The sequence below is a fragment of the Phascolarctos cinereus genome, unplaced genomic scaffold (assembly GCF_003287225.1).
Source record: "Phascolarctos cinereus isolate Bilbo 61053 unplaced genomic scaffold, phaCin_HiC Scaffold_5;HRSCAF=322, whole genome shotgun sequence".
Classification (NCBI taxonomy): domain Eukaryota; kingdom Metazoa; phylum Chordata; class Mammalia; order Diprotodontia; family Phascolarctidae; genus Phascolarctos; species Phascolarctos cinereus.
Window position 1 is genome coordinate 404325700 of NW_027555958.1, and position 20726 is coordinate 404346425.

At 42.9% G+C, this 20726-nt stretch overlaps 1 protein-coding gene across 3 annotated transcripts in view; it reads left to right on the forward strand.

Annotated features, from left to right (window-relative positions):
- Nucleotides 1-20726, forward strand: part of NMNAT2 (nicotinamide nucleotide adenylyltransferase 2) — a 199728-nt gene that overhangs the window by 156617 nt on the left and 22385 nt on the right. For all 3 annotated transcript variants that reach the window (XM_020984374.2, XM_078156457.1, XM_020984375.2), the window contains exons 5-8: nucleotides 6828-6954; nucleotides 9154-9234; nucleotides 10377-10421; nucleotides 15131-15207. In XM_020984374.2, the coding sequence (XP_020840033.1) occupies nucleotides 6828-6954; nucleotides 9154-9234; nucleotides 10377-10421; nucleotides 15131-15207 (330 nt within the window). The remainder of the gene's footprint in view (nucleotides 1-6827; nucleotides 6955-9153; nucleotides 9235-10376; nucleotides 10422-15130; nucleotides 15208-20726) is intronic.

Sequence of the window (20726 nt, forward strand, 5' to 3'; positions counted from 1 at the left end):
ACCAGGAAGGAAGGGAGGAGGCAAGGATCCATGGCAACAGTGAGAACTAGAGCTACCTGGCAGAAACCTGGTTTGCTGGGAGACACCATTGGACCCTGCAATGGTTGGGGTGGGAAGGAGGAATAAGCATTTATATAGGGCCTACTATGTGCCAGGTACCATGCTAAGTACTTTTACACATATCTTGTTTGATCCTCACAACAATCCTGGAAGGTAGATGCTATTATTATTCCCGTTTTACAGTTGAGGAAACTGAGGCAAACAGAAGTTAAGTGACTTGCCCAGGGTCACACTAGAGCTAATAAGTATCAGAGGCCAGATTTCAACTCAGTTTTTGCATCTTTGCAGATTAGCTTGGTATCTGTTTTGGGCTGGACTGGGCTATTGGAAGGAGTCAGTGATAAAATCAGCTGGTGGCAGTGGATAGAACACTGGTCCTAGAATCTGGAAGACCTGAGTTCAAATCCAGATTCTGAGATCACTCACTCCAGTGTGACCTTGAGCAGGTCACTTAACTTCTGTTTGCCTCAGTTTCCTCAATTGTAAAATGGAGATAATAATAACACCTACAACAACAACAGCTGCAACAGACTGTGAGTAGGACTCCCTTTCTGACCTGCCCACACTCCACATAGCCTCGTTTCAGGTAGACTGTTGTTGTAGCACAGCTAGGTGGCACAGTGGATAGAGCACTGTGCTTGGAGTTCACATCTGACACTTACTAGCTGTGTGACTCTGGGCAAGTCACTTAACTTTGTTTGCCTCAGTTTCCTCATCTGTCAAATGAGCTAAAAAAGGAGATGACAAACCGCTCCAGTATCTCTGCCAAGAAAACACCAAGTGGAGTCACAAAGAGTCAGACACCCCTAAAAAATGACCAAACAGCAAAGCTGTTGAAAATCTCAAAGATGCTCATTTGAGCATAAACCAAACAGCCCTCCTTCATGGGTTCCCCCAACACCATTTCTTCCTCCCACCCCACCCCCACTTCAGGTGTATCAGTCCAGGCTGAATTAATCCCTGCTGGAGTCTTAAGGAAATGTCCAAATGCCTCAGCTGCAGCAGTGACAGGTAGGCGGGAGAATGTAGGTCACTGACAACCCCCTGCCTAGACAGGAGAACAGTGAGCTGTCTCCTCACATCTCCTTATTCTCCGCAGCTAATAGCATGTAGCCAGAGCTCCTGGCTCACCACAGGGTTCCACCTGAGAGATAGATAACAACTGATCTTAATAGTTCACACCTGCATTTGGAGAGGAGCCCAGGGGGCTGGGCTCTGTAGCTTCACACCTGCAGGACTGGTGAAAAATGGAATCTGTATAAAGAGCTTGACAAGAATGGGGGTAGACCTGGGTGGTGAGATCAGGGATAGAGAGCTGGAAACTATTTCTTTTTCCACCTACTGTCCAAGACAGTGCCTGATTGATCTTCCCTGGGAAGAAGAAGCTAGAAGGGACTAATATTGCAACAGGAAGGAGTGAGCTAGAGAAAAAGACAAATTTCCCTAAATATTAGACTGATTATTTTTTTAAAAAGAAAAAAAAAGACACTTATTCCCAGGGTCAGGTGACTTCTGCAGATAAATTCCCATAGTTTTAGGTCATTAGGGAGAATATCAGGGGTGGTATGACCCTGCTGCTTCCTCCTCTCACCTGGAAAATTACTACCCTGTAGGGGTATGTATATGTATGTTGACCATGTAGGTAGGTTATGTGCATCCACGTGGATCTGTTGAGATGTTCTTCACAGAGACATGAATATGATATATCTCTAGGGAGACTTTGATTCATGCCAGGAGAGTGAGCAGGAGATTGGCACCAGAGGCTGACTTGATTCTCTCTTCAAAGAAAGAGTAGCAGATCAGAATTATATATATCTGTCCCCCTCTAAATATAGTTAGTCTAGGGAAAATAATTTTTAGGTTCAAGCTGTGCTCCTGATTGCTTTCCCTTAGCAGGGAAAGAGTGGCCCAAGTTATATATCAAAGGCTTGACTCATTTCCCACCAAATATCCGCTCCACAAAGACCACCTGTAATGAAGAGTAAATGATCCCACTTATCCAAGCTCATAGTATCTAGAAATCAGAGAAAGTACACTGATGAGAATAGACCAGACAATTACACAGAGTAAATGAGCTCCCTTTCCCACTAGGAATGAGATATTTCAACTCAGCTGAGAGAGTCCCAGATCTCACTCCAAGGGGAAATTCCCTGAAATCTCTAGGGTAGTAAACTGGGCATAGCGACATGTTTGAGATGCTGATTTCTACATATTGACTTCTTCCCAGAGTCTCTTTCTCCCTTCAGAGAACTCTTCCTGAAGAAAATCTGGAACCACAAAACCTCTCTCAAGATCTCAAGTACATTCTTTGTGACCTTGGGCCTTTGCTTCTCTGGGCTTCAGTTTCCTCAGTTTCTGTAAAATGTAGGACCTGAAGTCCCTCCCAATTTTAAATCTATGCTTCCATGATCTGTTTGGAGTTGAATCACACCCCTGGCCCAAAGATCACACCAATGGTAGCTAACAGCCGGAAGCCACTGGACAAATGGTCACTTTTTCATCTGTTCAGGAGGATTCAACAGCTATCCTGCTTTCAGGGATGCATGTGGAGGATATGCCCCCTGAAGGTCACTCCCAGTCCCTGGGCTGCTTAGGATCTTCTGGTGGTAGAACCTGGACATCCAGACAAAAAGGATCTGGCCTTCCCCTAGAGAAGGACTTTACTGTACCATGCTAGTACCCTCATGATAAAAGCCTTCAAGGAAGTGGGATAAAGAGAATGAAGTTGTCCTGCAGTTTCCATCTCATCAATAATTACTCTTGCATTCAGAAGATAAATGATAATTTGTTCCAGGTCAGCAAAAAAAGATAGTGTTATCAACTCTCAGTTGTCTGGACTTCTAGAAAGCCATGTTTCTACCTGTCTTACTGCTCTTTCTTAGTTCTCCTTTGTTGGGTTATCATCCAATTCCCATCCTACCCCCAAATTGTGGGTCATCCCCCAGGATCTGTCTTAACTTCTCTTCTATCCTACACTCTATTCACTGGTGATCTCATCTGTTCCTATGGGTGCAATTATCATCTCTATGCAGATGACACCCAAATCTTTCAAACATTAATCTCTCTCCTGAATTCTAGTCACATCTTTACTGCCTGTTAGAAATCTCTACCTCCGCCCCAGTGGCATCTCTATCTCCATCTTTTGTCATCTTTGTCAATTTGCTGCTAGTCTGAGAGTTGTTTTGATTTGTATCTCTTATTATTGGTGATGTGAAACAGTATTATATGTGGTGTTAATAGTTTGTAGTTCTTTTGAGATTTATTTGCTCTTATCCTATGCTCTCTTATCCATTGGAGGAAGGGCTCTTGATCCTGTATATTTATGTTAGCTCCCTATGTATCTTGCATATCAGTCCCCTATCAGAGATATTTGATGCAAAGTTTGTCCCCCCAGTTGATAGTTTCCCTGCTTATCTTCTTTATATTGACTTTGCTCAGTTCCAAAGGCAATTTAAATTTGGCATGTCCAAAGTAGAACTAATCACCTTCCTTCTGAAATCTTAATTTCTTTCAGACTTCCTTATTTCTGGGTACCACCATCTTTGAAGCTTCCATATCCCCTACCCTTCATATCGAATTAGTTGCTATGTCTTGGTAATTCTACCTGCACAGCATCTCTCCCATACATCCCCTTCTCTCTACTCATAGATTCACCACCATAGCTCATATCTTCATACATATAATAATCCCTCACCTGGATGGGTTATAAGCTAGGGAGAGACCAGATAGGTGATTTCTTGGGTATAGGGGGCTACTAGATGATGAAGCTCCCTCTACTGCTGCAGGACCACACCTCCTCTGCAATGTACAGGTTTAGACTAGTGTTTCCTAGAACACTAAATGCTTAAATGACTTGCCTAGACTGTTAGAGAGAGAATTTGAACAAAGGTTCTCATGACTTTGAGGCCAGCTCTCCAGCTACTATAACAGAAGTAATAAGACGTTGAAACAACATCTCAACAAACATACCTGTCTCCAGTTTCTCCATCATACCACTGCCAAAATAATCTTCCCAAGACATATCTCACCATGTCACTCCCTTGCTCAATAAGCCCCAGTGGCTCCCTAGTGTCTCTAGAATAAATACAAAACAAAACAAAAAAGCTTCTCAGCTTTCCATAATCTCACACCAGTCTGTCTTTCTAGCTTTACTTAACATAACTCTTTGTGACACACACCAAGTTTCAGCCCCTCACAAGATATCTTACGGTTTATGGGCTGGATTTCTTTTTTTCTCTTCCATACTTATTTATTCTATCATTAAAAAAACTGGGATAATTCACTCTTTTTCTCCACATAGTTTCATTTATGATTTCTTGAAATACAGCGTTGGAATCCCAGGCTTTGATAAAGCCCATTGGGATTCAATTGGAGCTGTTTGACCCTGCCTTAAATCCTCATCACTCTGGATCTCACTGAATGGTCAGCAATAGATCCCAGTCCAAGCCTCACCGGGGATATTGTTTGGGCCCAGAAGGCTCTGAGTGAGTGTAAATAACAATTGTTTCTGTTTTAGCCAGAAACCCTGAGGGTCTTCCCTTCCCAGGTTAGTTTTTTTTTAACTAGGTAAAAAAGGACTTTAATCACTGAATGGGCATTGCCTCAGACAAAGCGAGACCTAGGAAAGATTTTAACTTAAAAAGAGCAAGGTTGCCCACTGCCTCCAGTGGCACATACAGTCATCCTGACTGGACCCAGATGGCTCCAGAGGAGAGAGTGAGGTTGGTGACTCTGCACAGCCCTGCCTCACTTAAATCCAATTCACTTGCAAGTCAAGACATCATCTTCCTGAAGTCATTGGTCCTCTTGGAGAAGGACAAGTTTCAGCCAAATGGAATCACTAACTAATCCTTGAACTTGACATTCTTCTGCCTCACCACCCCAATTCGTCCTTGTGCCTAGAACACACTTCCTCTTCAACTCTGCCTCTCAGAGGCCTTCAAAGCTTACTTCAGGAGCCATCGACTCATGAAGTCTTCCCCTCATATCCCTAGAGAGAGCTACTGCTCTCTGTCCCTCTTCAAATTACTTTCTATTTTATTTATCTATGTGCATGTTGCACCCTCTCAACTAAATGGAAGCTCTTTGACAATGGGGTCTCTCCATTTTTTGCTTTTATATCCATAGTGCCTTGTACCTAGTTGATGTTTAATAAATATTTACTGAAATTGAGAAACAGCACAGATAATAGTAATTGTTACTATATAATTAACATGTAATTATAAATATAATAAAGGTTATTATAATAAAAATTATAATATAATATGAACTTATACATAATAAATTATTAGTAGTAGTAGTAGTATAGCTGGCATTTCTGTAGAGCCTGCTATGTGCTAAGCATTGCACTACACACTTTACAATTATTATCTCATTTGATCCTCACAACAACCATGGGAGGTAGGTGTTATTATTATCTCCACTTTCAGATGAGGAAACTGAGGCAAACAGAGATTAGTGACTTGCCCTAGATATCACAGCTAATAAGTGTCTGAGGTCAGGTTTGAACTTGAGTCTTCCTGACTTCAGCCCTAGCACTCTATTCACTATGCCACCCAGATGCCATAATATAAAACAGTCAATAATGTAAAAATTATTTGCATTTGGCTTTGGAATACACACCCACATACATCCATGAGTGTGCTCGGGCAAATTATTGCCATCCTCTGCGCCAGGTTCTAACTCCTATCTGACTTGAGAGGCAATACAGTGTAATAAAAGCAGCACTAGACTTTTAATGAGAGGTCCTGGGTTCAAGTTTTATCATTTACTAGGTTGGCAACCTCAGGCAAATCCTTTCATTTCTTTGAAGCCTGGTTACCACATCTATAAAATATAATAATTCATGTACTACCTATGTTATGGTGTTATCTTTTTTAAAAAAGCACTTTATGATCCTTATAAACTGTCTCATCAAGCATTTCAATCCCTTTGTCCTATTTCTTCACCATACTTGGAATGCCTTCTTCCCCCACCTCCACCTCTTAGAGGTTGTCCAACCTCCACCTGGTTGTCCTTCAACACTCAGTTCAAATGTCACCTTCTTCAGGAAGCCTTCCTTGGTCCACCCAGTTGTTAGCGACATTCCTTCTAAGGTTGCCTAGTATCTACTTGGCCTATATGTTAAACATACCAATTTATGCATGTGTTGTCTCCCATTTAGAATGTAAGCTCCTTGAGGGCAGGGAATGTTTTTGCTTTTTCTTTTTGTCCCCAAGCCATAGCGTAGTACCCAGCCCTTAGTACTTAATACATGCTTGTTAAATGGTTGTAAAGCACTATATAAAGATGAAACATTAGTTGTAGTAGTTTGGAAACTGGCTTGGGGGAGAGGGGTCACAGCTGGTTCACAAAACATATATATGTATGTATGTATGTATGCATATGCATATGTATGTATCCACACATAAATATATATACATATGCATATGCATATGTATGTATCCACACATAAATATATATACATACATATCATGGATAAATGAGAAGTTTCCTTCATAGATTATAAGATCATAGATTTAAAGCTGAAAGGGACCTTAAAAGCTATTTATTCCAACCCCCAGATTTTACAGATAAGACATTGAGGCCCAAGTAGATTGTGACTTATCTAAGACTGCATAGGTAGTAAGTGATATCAGTGAAATTTGAACTCAGGTTCTCTGAATCCATAGCTAGTGCTCTCACTTCCACTGTACCATGCCTTCTCTTTCATTAACAAATTCTTTAGTGATGTTTTTGACTCTGAGGTTTTTTTTCCTGTTTTCTAGAGAGTGACCGGCTGCATCCTTTCCAATGTCAACACACCTTCCATGACCCCAGTGATTGGACAGCCACAACATGAAACATCCCAGCCCATTTATCAGAACAACAACGTGCCCACTAAGCCCACTGCAGGTATGTCCTGTCTCAGAGGGGGAGGCCTTGAAAGAATGTTGAAATTAAAAAGTACACCAAGAAAATGATCTCAAATTTGGAAAGGACAGAGAATGGAGGAAAAGCGGAAAAGCTTATCTGCATCTGGAATAGAAGAGGGAATGATTTCTCTTCGGAGCACCAACACTGTTGGTGCTGGATCATTCAAATCATCATTTGCAGGTATTTCTATAAGTTAGATATTAGAGCGGATTCTCTTCTGGTAACTAGATACTGTGAGCTTAGATATCTTTAAAATAAAAAGGTTTCTCTAGGTCTCTCCAACCATGTTCCCCTTGCTTCACACTGTTGACAGTGATTACCATGCTGGTGAATCTCAGAATTGGAGACTCATAGAATAAAGAGGTGGAAGACTATCTAACTCAATCCTTGTCCAAAACATGAATCCTGACCACGGTTTTCTTCACTTATGGGAACTTCATTTAAAGACCCTGTGAAAGAGAGTCTCATTTGTTTAAGAGTATGTTTTAATCAAAAAGTGGTTGGGAAAGATTTGTGTGGGGGTGGGTAAACATGAGCATTTATTTGGGATTATGTGGACCGTCCCTTGAGTTTTCTGATGGGGGTTTCAAGTCTTGTTCAGAGTTTACTGATTCACAGTGAAAGAAAGCATTTGCCTACTGGACCTTCTCTAGAGTCTCCAGGATATGGTGACCATATTTTCTTTTCTTTTCTTTTCTTTTCTTTTCTTTTCTTTTCTTTTCTTTTCTTTTCTTTTCTTTTCTTTTCTTTTCTTTTCTTTTTTTTTTTTCTTTTCTTTTTTTTTTCTTTTCTTTCTTTTCTTTTCTTTTCTTTCCTTTTCTTTCTTTTCTTTTCTTTTCTTTTTTTTTTTTGGTGAGGCAATCAGGGTTAAGTGACTTGCCCAGGGTCACACAACTAATATCTGAGGTCGGATTTGAACTTAGGTCTTCCTGACTCCAAGGCCATAGCTCTATCTACTTTGCCACCTAGCTGCCCCCTGGTGACCATATTTTCAACCAGCTAATACTGAATAAATACCAGGGTGATGGGGTAGAAGATAGGAAGACTCAGGCCCTCTCCTTTATGCATCGCTCCAAGCCAGAGGCCCCAAATTCTGCTTTTGAGGAAGAGGCTCTTGGAAATCTCAGTCCTGGTTGGGGAGGAGAAGAGAGAAGGATGGACCTGTTGTTGTCTCTGGAATCCCCAGGGCTTGGAGGGTGACTTTTGCAGGATAGCTCCCTGAAATGGATTCAAGGCTTTTGGATATCAAACCCAAAAAACCAACAAATTACCTTATGAAATATATTATTGATAGCTTAGTTTAGATACGGTCATTTATAAGTATAACTATGATCTAGTTTGTCCTTGATTAGACAATCCTAGAACCTTCACAGTCATGAAGAATATATCTTGTTCAATCTCTTCATTTACTCAAGGAAACTTGAGAGCCAGAGAGGTGAATAATTGACCAAGGTCACTCTAGTAATTATTTAGTGGGAGAACTTGGAGTGGAACCAATTTTCCTGACTCCTAAGCCACTGTTTTGTCTACTAAGCCAAGCTGCCTATCCTTACCTGGGGTCAGGAACGTTCTAAAAGTATACTTGTAAATCCAATACAAGTTGTCAAGATTTATATTGGATTTATATAGGAGTGTTTCAATCAAACCAGGGTGTACGGTCACCTTGGTTGATAAAGTTTTTGTGGAAGGAGTATTTAGGGCTTGGCAGAAGATGAGATGAACATGTCCTTAGCCATAAGGTGAGTTAGATACCACTGTATTAGATGGTGTGCAATGCTTGAGAAATAATGCGTACAACTGTGCTTCTGAGTTCCACATCCCTGTATCTGGGAAGAGAATAAGCATTTATATGGCACCTACTATGCTCTTTACAAATATCTCATTTGATCCTAACAATAGGTCTGTGAGACAGGGTGATATAATTATCTTATTTTATAGACGAGGAGACTGAGGCAAACAGAGTAAAGCGATTTACCCAGGGTCATACAGCTAGTAAGTGTGTGAGATCTGATTTAAATTCAGATCTTCCTGACTCTAGGTCCAGTGCTTTATCCACTGTGCTAATGGAGTGGAAGGAAGGGAACTTGTCATATTTCTCTTTTCTCTCTCTTTCTTTCTCCCGTAATCCAATCTTAGATGTTTCCATTGAGTAAGTCTCTATCTTTCTTTCTTCCACAGCAAAGATCTTGGGGAAGGTAGGAGAAAGCCTGAGCCGAATTTGTTGTGTCCGTCCACCAGTGGAGCGTTTCACTTTTGTGGGTAAGTGGCAAAGAACCTTTTCTTCCCACCTCCTTTTCTGTGTTGTCCTTTTCCCCCGATGGTCTTTTCCTCTCCTCCCATGCTGTTCCTTTTCTCTCCTTCTAGTCCCCATCATTTGAAGGCCACCTGTTTTCTCTCCATAGATCCTACATGCATCTGAAAGCCTCCCCATAAAGGCACAGGAATTCTGCCTCTCAAAACTCTTGATACCAAGACAGTATTGCAGTTTTTGATGCTGAGACAGCCATCTAAGATCAAATGTTGCCACTGTTGGGCTGAAAGAAAAGGGCTTGCTTTCCCCTTACAGAACCAATAGAACTAGGGTCTAATTCTACAGTCTAGTTACTAGACTATGGGCTTACTGGGAGAACTTTGGTTAACCAAGGACTGAGAACAGGTGGAGAGAGCCAAGACAGGTGTGAGTCTTGTTTTCTGGGAACCCAACATTTAACTCAGTGGGCAGAGCAAGTCTCACAGTGGACAGAATAAATCAAATTTTCCCTCTTGGGGCACTAATGCCTTTGGCTTTTTGGGAGCATTCTCTATTCTTTCTCAGATTTCCAACCTTAGACCTCTTGGGTTGGGGTTAAATAGAATTCGATAGTTAAGGACGATGGCAGGTGACAAGGTGTGTGTGTGTGTGTGTGTGTGTGTGTGTGTGTGTGTACAAGGGTGAATTTACCTGAGGAAGACAAAGGGATGTCTAAGGCTTTCTAAGTGTCCTTATGGTCTCCTGCCAGAAGCAGGTGGAAAGGCAAGCCTTAGCCCGAATACCCCCAGAGCTGTCATCTGCCTACCATCTCTTTAGCTATCCTAAGAAGAAAATGATGCCTCCTTATTACTCTTTGTGGGTTGTCCCCTCCATGCCATGGGCGTTACTCCTGTAGGTAGGTGGGGGAAAGGGAAAAGAAACCCTTTTGAGATGTCATCTAAAAATTCTCTGTTTGCCTGGCATCAGGTTCAGTAGTTTGGAATGTGCTAGGTCTGAGGTACTCAGTTATTCTAAGCCTTGATCAGTCTCTAAAGTCAGAGTCTCTCCGAAGCCCCCTATGATTATTCAGACAGGCATATCAGGTGCCACAGACAGACCTGAAGATGAGCCACTCCCTGGAGCTTCCTTCTGTTCTCCTTTCTTTCCCCAGATGAGAATGCCAACCTTGGCACAGTGATGCGGTATGAAGAGATCGGTGAGTAAGATGGGGAAGGAAGGAGGGTTTCGGGAGGTTGAACCTAGAACCAGCTCAAACATAGGGCTGAGTGGGGACGCCCAATGGCCAACATTTAATCCCAGAAGTCAGTTGTTTCTTCAGCCAGTGAGTCTGTCACTGAACATTTAGTAAGAGCCTACTATGTGCCAGGCACTGTGCTCAGTGCTGAGGATACAAAGAAAGGTAAAAGATCGTCCTTAATCATAATCTGACGAGGGAGATAACATGCACCCAAGCTATGGTACAGATAAAGTGGAAATGATCAAAAGAGGGAAGGTGCTAAGATTGAGAGGGGCTGGGAGAGGCTTCCTACGAAAGGTGGGGTTTTATCTGGGACTTAAAGGAAGCGGGGGAAGCCAGCAGGTAGAGATGGGAAGGGAGTGAATTCCAGCACGGCGCACATCTCCCGTTTCCTTTTTAGTTTTGATTTTGGTTTTGATTTTGAGGCAGCTAGATGGCTCGATGGATAGAGTGCTGGATCTGGAGTCAGGGAAACCTGAGTTCAAATTTGGCCTCAGACACTTACTAGCTGTGCGACCCTGGACAAGTCACTTAACCCTGTTTGCCTTAAGCCACTGGAGAAGGAGATAGCAAACCATTTCAGTATCTTTGCCAAGAAAGCCCCATAGACTTGGTGTGCTATGGTTGATGGGGTCACAATGAGTTGGACATCACTGAACAACAAAAACACAGAGGGAGATGGGGCAGAGCTGTGTTTGCAGCAACAACAAATTCAGAAAAGTCATTTTTTTCTCCAGAGCCAATGGACACCTTTCTTTCCCAAGGTCACATTCCCAAGTTATCTGCCCAAACACACCCCAGAGTCCTGGAGTTAGACCAGATTCCAAGATGTGCTGAAGTCCTCATTTTTTTTTTTTTAGGCAATTGGGGTTAAGTGACTTGCCCAGGGTCACACAGCTAATAAGTGTCAATTGTTTGGTCTGAGGCCGGATTTGAACTCAGGTCCTCCTGACTTCAGGGCCGGTGCTCTATCCACTGTGCCACCTAGCTGCCCATTGAAGTACCCATATTAATAGACAATTTTCACTTCAGTGTCTCTCCCTCAGGTATAAGAACAGGTATAAGTCAGGTTTCAGTGTGAGTACAAAATGAACTTTCCTACCTCCAGGGTCTTTGGAAAGCATGCAAATGAGCCTAGGAAAACATATCCTCCACATGCTACATCAAGAGTAAGCAATATTTGAAGTGAGGATGATGGGGGACCTGGAACTATCCTCCCACCTTTGGATAAATTTGTCTGTTAAATACATGGGAACTGAAAAGCCATCCCACGTCCTCACTTTTCAACTGAAAGGATGCACCAAATGCCCCCTGCTCCCCTCATACACACATATAAACAGTCTCTTCTAGTAGTGATCAGAGCCCCACCTCCTACTCCCTATCCCCAACCCCAAGCACCATTTGCTTTTGTAAAACAGGTTCACATTGGAGAGGAAGCATGCTTTGTGGCCTTGGACAAAACACTTCGTACTCCCTGTGCCTCAGTTTGACCATCTGTGGAATGAGAGGGTTGGATTGTATCTCTAAGGCCCCTTCTAGCTCGAACTTTCTGTGATTCTGTGCTGGGTTGGAATCAGGCATCGGATCCATTTTAAAGAGGCCATTCCAGGTCTCAGAAGCAATCCGGTTCCTGCTTTTGCAGTAATGGATATTTTCTTTCTCCAACCTGAGTTGGACACAATAAATGAGGGCTCACTTGCTCATTCTTTCCTCTTCTTCAATCAGTCAATCAACGAGCATTTGTCAAGTGCCATCTGTATCCCAGGCACTGTGCTAGACACTAGGGATGCAAACACAAGAGTAGTAGCTAGTACCTGCCCTCTAGGAGCAGAGTGTCTAATAGATGAGCTGCTTACATTCTTGGCTCTCTAACCACAGCCTCCCACCCCCCATGGTCCTTTGGGACACTCAGAAGGTATAAGAGTGGATGGAAGACAAGAGGATAAGATAGAAAGAGCTCTTTGCCAATTTCCTGCTCATCAGAGCCCCTTACTGAAGAAATGGTCCCTTCCCAGCATTTGCCCCCAGAATTCAGAGCTCTGTACAGAGAAGGCCTTGTTCTTCCTTGCACTAAAGGCAAGTTTGCAAGTAGATTGCACAAGAGAGCAGTCCTACTGCCCTCCAGGCTGGACAGCTGCAGCACTAGAAAAACTAGGTGACTTGACCAAGGTGTGTTAGTGGTGAAGCTGTGCAGTGAAATCTATCATTCCTTGCTTTCCTGCAGCGTGCCATCTTTTAATTTACTACTCAGCCCTCTCCTTTAGTTAAGATTCAGTCAGGAGACATATGCCTAGGAGAGAAATACAGTTAACAAAAGCTATCTACCCAGACCCAGGTATTTCTTACTTTAAGGTTAACCCCTTATCTCTTACATAGAAAGTGTGTATTAATTGCTCATTCATTCATTCATTCATTCGTGAAAGGGGAAACTGGAATTGTCAGTCCAAGGACTGAGCATTTTGGGGAGAGGAGTGTCAAGGAAGAGAGTGCACTATATAGAGCAGGGCCATCTCCAGTCGTCCTGATCTATATCTTGCCACTGTACTCAGACGGCTCCAAAGGAGAAACTGAAGCTGGTGACCTTGCACAACCCTCCCTCACTTAAGTCCAACTCATTTTTAAGTCCAGGCATCACCTTCCTCATGTCATGGTCCTCTTCCAGAATGAAGGACAAACCACAGCAACCTAGCACTACACAGAACCCTGGATTTTAGACCTAAAAGAGCCCTGAGGAATCATTTAGTGCCAACAACCCTTTCATTTTACTTCAAAAGAAGAAACAATGACCCTAACAGGGAAAGTGATTTCCCAAAGTCACATAGCGACCCTTGGTAGAGCTGGAACTAGAACCCAGATCTCTACGCCGGTCCTGCCCGGTCTCACCCTTCTGTCTTCAGACTGTCCAGTAAGAAGATAGAAAAAGGAGCCTTGCTTCCTTAAAGTCACTATGTTGATGCTTCCGTCCCAGTATTTGCCTTTTTTTCCATACTGCATGGGTTTATAATCTTCTCTCAATTAGCATTTGTGGCCCCAGTTTCATTGTACCTCTCCAGAGGATTGCTCACCTTTGTCTCTAGCTGGAAGGCTTCACAATCATTATTCTATTGGGTGGAACCACTGTTGCCCTCCAGTGACCACAAGAGGTATTGTGCACAGATAGCCGGTGCTCTGCTAAGCTCTCATTTTCCCTGAAAAAGCCAACACAACACTGTTTTAGCATTGAGAAGAGGCTGGAAGCTCTCACTTTTATTTTCGGTCCTCCTTTAAAATCTCTCACATTATGCCAGGGTGAGAGAGTGAGTCACTGGCTTGGTACAGGAGAGAGAATAATATTCATGGGTAGAGAGGAAGCCAGGGAGAGTGATTTCCCTGGGGAGGCTTCCAGATTTAGCTTTTAGAATCAGACCCCCTGAAGAGCTCTGCAGGTAGTTAACCCTGCATGTCTGAATGGGACAAAAAAAGCATTATGGGGACTGTAGAAAGAAGCCAACTGGGCCCCACCTGAGACGTCAAACTCGGATTCTCTTCCCTTGGCTTAAGGCCATGGCAGCTGTCTAGGGGAAAGACTTTTGCTGGTGCTTCCTCTTACTCAGACAGTTTGAAATGAGCAACTTCAGACATCTCCGGAAACCTCCATGATGTCTCCATCATTAGACGTTCCCAGTTGAATTCCAAAATGGGGGACCAGACAAGGCAGTTAACATGTTGCAGTGGGTAGCCCAGTCTGTCGCAAGGTCTAGTCTCAATTCTACCACTTAATACCTATGTAACCTTGGGGAAGTCACTTTACCTGGGCTTTATTTACCTCATCTGCAAAATACAGGATTAGACTTGACCTCTAAGCACCAGGTCAATTCTCTTAACCCAGGTTCCAACCTCGAGGCAGGTTGAGAGCTCTGAGGATGGAATTTTAGCTTCTAGGAATTTTAGGTCTCCAAGGGATTTTAGAAACAATCTAGTCTAAATAAATTTTTATTTTTTTTACAATTAATTTTTTAAGAGGCAGATAGGTGGCACAGAGGATAGAGCATTGGGCCTGGAATCAAGAAGACCTGAGTTCAAATTTGACCCCAGACATTCACTAACTGTGTGACTCTGGGCAAATCACTTATTAAACTGCCCTCAAACTCATTTTCTCTATCTAGAAAATGGGAAGAGTAACAACTTCTGCCATACTGCAGAGGTTGAAGAATGTTGGCTCTGGAGTTAGTCAGATTTTTGTTAAAATCCCAGATCTGATTCCTGACTACCTATGTGATATTGGACAAATAATATCACCTTCCTGAAGCCTCAGTTTCCTCATCTGTAAAAGGAGGAAGTTAGACTAGGTGGCCTTTGCAGTCCTTCCCAGCTCTAAAGCTATAATCCTCCAGTCCTAGGATTAAAGGAGAAAGTGTAAATGGAATGCCTTGAAAACCAAGGGTTGAATGGATTTGTGTTGTTTGTATCATTATTTTACTCTGGGGTGCTTCCACTCATCTGGGGCCATCTCTACAAAGGTTCCCTTGACTCCAGAGTTCCAGGGCTAGCCAGAGGGGCCGGCCTTTGGGGGTGGGGGAGAAAAGGGGATTGAATGATCCTCAGATGAAGTCGCCCCCGAGTTGAAAGGATTCCTGTGTTTCTTGGGCTCTCTGTTCCCTTTCCAAACTCTTGTTTCCTCTCCGCAGAACTCCGCATCTTGCTGCTGTGTGGCAGTGACCTGCTGGAATCCTTCTGCATCCCTGGGCTCTGGAATGAGGCTGATGTGAGTAAGAGGCTGCCGCCCCAGCTGGGGGGGTAGAGGTCTACAGGCGGAGGGGGGGGCTCTTCCTCTTTCGCTCCCCTTCCCCTCCTCCCTCTGTGCTTCACTTGGGCTGCTCTCACCTTCCCTGACCTTTCCTTTGACACCATGTTCCCAGGACCTTGGACCCACCGTTCACACGGAAGAGAAAAATCACCGCCCCAGCTTCCTCTCCTGTTTAATTTGTACGCATCCTCCTCCTTCTCAGTTTCCTCATCTGACAAGTGAGGGGGTTGGTTGTGGTGACCTTGGAGGTCCCTGACAGCTCTAAATCTACAATCCTGTGATCCTCCTCTTCTTCTTCCTCCTCACTCACACTACCGTAGAGGTCCTGGGAAAGTCATGATCTGCCTTTGAAACTTCTCATTTGAAGCTTCCAGAACAAAAACAACCCCATGCAAACCAGAGAGGTCCAAAGCCCCCACACCAGGACACAACTTTCTTCTCTACTCCCCTCTTCTGTTCTTTAGTAATGATAATAGTTAGCTTTTATGTAATGCTTTAAGGCTTGCAAAGCATTGTACACATATTATATTATTTGTTCTTCACAACAGTCCTGGGAGGGAAGTACTATTATTATCCCCATTTTACAGATGAGGAAACTCAGGCAGACAGAGGTTATGACTTGCTCAGGATCACACAGCTAGTAAGTCTCTGAGATGGATTTGAACTCCAATCTTTCTTATTCCAAGTGGGATTTTTCTGCTTTGGACTTTGGGAGATTCAAATGAGATCATATTTGTAAATGAGATAATATTTGTAAAGTGCTTGGCACATTGCCTGGCACCCTATAGGTGCTTAATAAGTGCTTGTTCCTGTCTCCACTGGGGTCAACTCTGCCTACTTTAAATAAGTAAGAAGGTTAAGCTCCCCTCCCCCACCAGAAAATGTTTTTGCCAGACCCAGCCTGACTGTACTAATGTATTCAGATGTTCATTCTGCAAGTCTTTGTTATACTTATCCAGTGTGTACTAAGCAGTAGATGCCGTAAGACAGAGGAGTCAAGCATGGCCCAACGTAATTTTACAAGTCAATACACAGCCTGATCCTTATAGATGGAATCCTTATGGATGATTTAATTGCCCATTTAGTAGTCCATTTCTATTTGAGGTTTTTTTTTTAACCTGAACATTTTTTACTGTGACAAAGCCATCATACAATTTTTATGATCCTGGTCTTTCTTGCCTTTGTACAAGGCCAGAAGAGAAACATTTGCAACTTTTACAACCTTGAATCGGACTCCAGGAATATCACCCACAGCATGACCTTTTTGACCAAATCCAGCAGCCAAAACTTCATCATTTTCCTCAATAAAGTCCAAGCAGCCATCATTGGGAACAAAGGCAGTGATTTTTTTGCTGTTCTTAATCAGCTGGACTCACACACCTCCTGATGTAAGAACTGGGCTGCTTGGCTTCCACACCAGCTTTTTCCAAGACAATCCCTTTTGTGTGAGATGCTCTTCCAAATGGGTTGGCCTTCAAGGCAGTGCCCAAATGAGCTTTCTTATATCGTTTGTCATGCCACTTTCGGTCTCTCCTGTGCTTCGGAGCTTTCTAGCAGTACGAAGACCAAGGCACTTACCCATGCAGCCGCCATAGCGGCCAAGAGGAAAGAGAGCTCTACTTGAGTTTGATGCCACTGTTGTGGGCTAGGGGTGCTGGGAAGCTCAAAATTCAAAGACAAAGGGCACGGGTCTGCCTCAAAAGAATTTGACCACCCAAGCCTTCTTTCAGTCAGAGACAAGGTCTATTGTGTCGCCTATAGAAGTGGGCAGGATTTTAAAAATCTGTGCTGTTTATGACATGCATACAGGAGGGCCAGATTTTAAGAATCTGAGCAATTTAATGGGGGGGGCGAGATGGGCACTTTTATACAGAAAGATTGTGGGAAGATCTGGATGTGATCTAAGAGTGGAAAGTCGCCTGGGATTGGCCAGGTACAGACAATGAGGGCCACAGTGAAAGGGCAGTTAAAAGGATTGATGACTAGGAAAGACCAGGTGCCTCAGGCAAACTCCAGAGATCTGGGTTCAGGGTCTGGGTTGTGTGGGAAAGTTTCAAGGGCTTTTAGGGGGCCAGGTACCATCCCCATAACCACTACTGTAAGAGATTTTGATTGTAAATTCCTTGAGGGCAAGTAGTATCTTTTAACATCTTTTTATCCCTAGTTTTATATATTGGGGCTGGGAACCCTTGGGTCCAGTTCATTGAACTGGGCATACATACCAAGATGAAAAATGACACTGGAAGGAGAAATAATTGAACTGATGTCATCAAAGGCATACATACCAAGATGAAAAATGACACTGGAAGGAGAAAGAGTTGAACTGATGTCATCAAAGGCATTTTCATTTTTTAGACCGGATATGGCATAGAGAGCTCCTGATAAGGAAACTCTCTTGGCCAGAACAGATCAACACCCATTCTTATATTTAAAGTCTTAGAGATTAAGACTTTCCCAGGGTTACACAGCCGGTATATGTCTGAAGAAGGTCATGAATCCAGATCTTCTTGCCATGGAGGCCAATTCTTTATCAATTAGTTCTACCTCTCGAATTAAAGCAATACAGGATTGAATTTTTTTTTAATTATCTAGTCATATAGTGAGAGTCAGGGATAAATAACTAACTGACGGATAGCCCTGACTCCTCTGTTGGTATCCTTGTGATGTCAATAGAACATGAGGAAGGCTCCCAGCACTTTGACGAGACTAGAGTCACACAGGATGGACAAACATGGAACCCACATCACTGGAGAAAATAAGCTCCCAAATCCATTGGAATATGGGACCATGCCCAGCATTTGCCTGAGTACCTTGCACACATCGATGCTTACATGTTGGCTGGGCTAATTGAATCGATACAAAGAAGTAGAAGACATAATCTTTACCCTCAGGGAGCTCACAGTCTAGACAAACAAAGAGTGCTGAACTAATAATATAATATTATGCAGCTTGTGCCAATACAATTAGTGCTCAAGGAATTCCTGGGAGTAAGAGGGGACTGTGGGTGGAATTGAGAAGAGAAGGCTATGATTTGAGAGGAAGATTAAGGACAAGGAACTTTTAATGTCTAGTTCTAAACATTTCAAGTCAGGGATTTGTCCTTGTTAGGTGGAGGTGAGGAAGCCCAGCCCTGAAGAAATTACCCTGTTTGGGTTCTCCACCACACCCCTCTCCACCCCGACCCCCCTAAACAATGTTTTTATTAAAAGAAAAACACTTAACTCCCCCACCCCCTTTAGTTCTGGGTTTAGTGTTTTAATTAACTGTCCCTCCTTCCTCCAGCTTTAAAGGATCCTTCGAAGGTAAAAAGTAATGTTTGCCAAGAGTGATTGGAGGAGGCTGCAGCTGTCATCCCAGCCTCCTTGCTCTGGGGTATCTATGGGGGGAATAATAAAAATAATAACTGATATTTATACAGCTTTGGAAAGCTGTCTTAAAGTGGAAAAGACTGCCTTGGGAGGGAGTTTCCTCTCCCTTGAAAATTACATTCGAAGCCATAGATGAGTGTCGAATTCAACCGAAAGTTACTGGTCAACATACTGAAAAGGCTGCTAGTAATCATTCTAATCAGTTATTTTGGCCAAGCTTTTTAAATTATGCCAATATTTTGCACACCTCAGCAACCTTCTTTTAACAGAATTGAGAGCCCCTGTGGGCAGCTAAGTGGCTCAGTGGATAGAATGCTGGGCCTGGAGTTAGGAATTCATCTTCCTGAACTCAAATTTGGCCTCAGACACTTACTAGCTGTGTGACCCTGGGCAAGCCACTTCACCCTGTTTACCTCAGTTCTTTTACCTGTAAAATGAGGTGAAGAAACCACTCAAGTATCTTTGCCAAGAAAACCCTAAATGGGGCCACAAAGAGTCTGATACAACTGAAATAATGGAACAACAATAGGTGTGAAAAAACAGAATTTCAAGGCTCAGATTCTGAAACTTTTTTTTAATTTACCAACTTTTGTCTGATTCATACAATTTTTAGTGAAAAAAAAGTTTTCAGTTGGCTCACTCTTTATCTCAACCATCTTCTGTATCTTCCACATCAGTCAGTAAAAGTTTATTCACCAGGCCCTAAACTCCTCTTAATCTTTGGGGAAAACCAGCAGCTGAAGAAGTGAGACTGTCTTTTCTTCAGTCCTTCATATAGTTGGAGCACCCCACAACCCCACCCCTCCCCCTACCTTGAGCAGATAAATCCTTCAGATATTAATTCAAGCTCTTTAGGTGACCTCTCCTAACTCCCCAGAGTTATGCTTATCTGTGTTTATACTGGACTCCCAACCCCAAAGGGATATAGACTTCTTAAGAGCAGGAAATGTTTTGGCTTTGTTTTCATATTGCCAGTATCTAGTAAATGCCTTCCACATTGCTCTTCAATAATTTGGTGGACCTGTGATCTTCTTCTACATGGGTACAAAGTAAATCCAGCATCCACCGTCCCCCCAAAACTGTTCTCTCTCTCCCTCCTTAAATGCCTAGCTTCCCTCAGAGATCAGATCAAGTGCTATAGTCTACATAAGGTTTTATCTGATTGCCTCAGCAGCTAGCATCCCCTACCATAAAGCACCTTGCAAGTACTGTGTGTACATGTATGTATATGTATGCACACGTTTACTTATATATGTGCATCTTGTTTGCCACCTATAGAATGTAAACTACTCAAGGGCAAGGAATGTTTCATTCTTGTCTTTGTATGCCAAGTACCTAGCACAGTGCCTGGCACTTAATAAATGGTGACCAGTTCATTCATTGGACAGTTCTTGTTATAGATTACAGCACAGCTATGCTTATCATCCTATTTATCATCCTAAATCATCATGTCCATGTCCTGCCAAGAAGATAACAGTCCTTTGTTGTTGTTCAGTTGTTTCAGTCATGTCTGACTCTTCATGACCCCATTTGGGGTTTTCTTGGCAAAGATATTGGAGTGGTTTGCCATTTCCTTCTCCAACCCGTTTTACAGATGAGGAAACTGAGGCAAACAGGGTTAAGTAACTTGCCTAGGGTCACACAGCTACTAAGTGTCCGAGGCCAGATTTGAACTCAGGAAGATGAGTCTTTGTGACTTCAGGATCAGCACTCTATCCACTGAGTCACCTAGCTGCCCTAATAACAGTCTTCTTGAGCCCAATTAAAAGTATTTTTAAAATAGGAATTGTACAAATCATACAGCTTGATAAATAGGACACAGTTTCAGAATCTGAGCCCTAAAATTCTAGGGGGTTTTCATACCCCTTTTGTATGTGCATGGGGTGGTCTCTCTGTTCTGTTAACAGAATATCCCACAGATAGTCCACTCAACCTACTTTGGGAGGGGGAGGTAGGGATCTCCCTTTTGAATGCTTTCCCCACTGAGACTACTTTTGTCTGCTTTGTTGATATCTTGTATGTACCTGGTTGTTTACATATTGTCATAACCATTAGAATGAGAGCTTCTTGAGGGAGGGGGACGTTTTTGCCTTTCTTTGTTTCCTCACT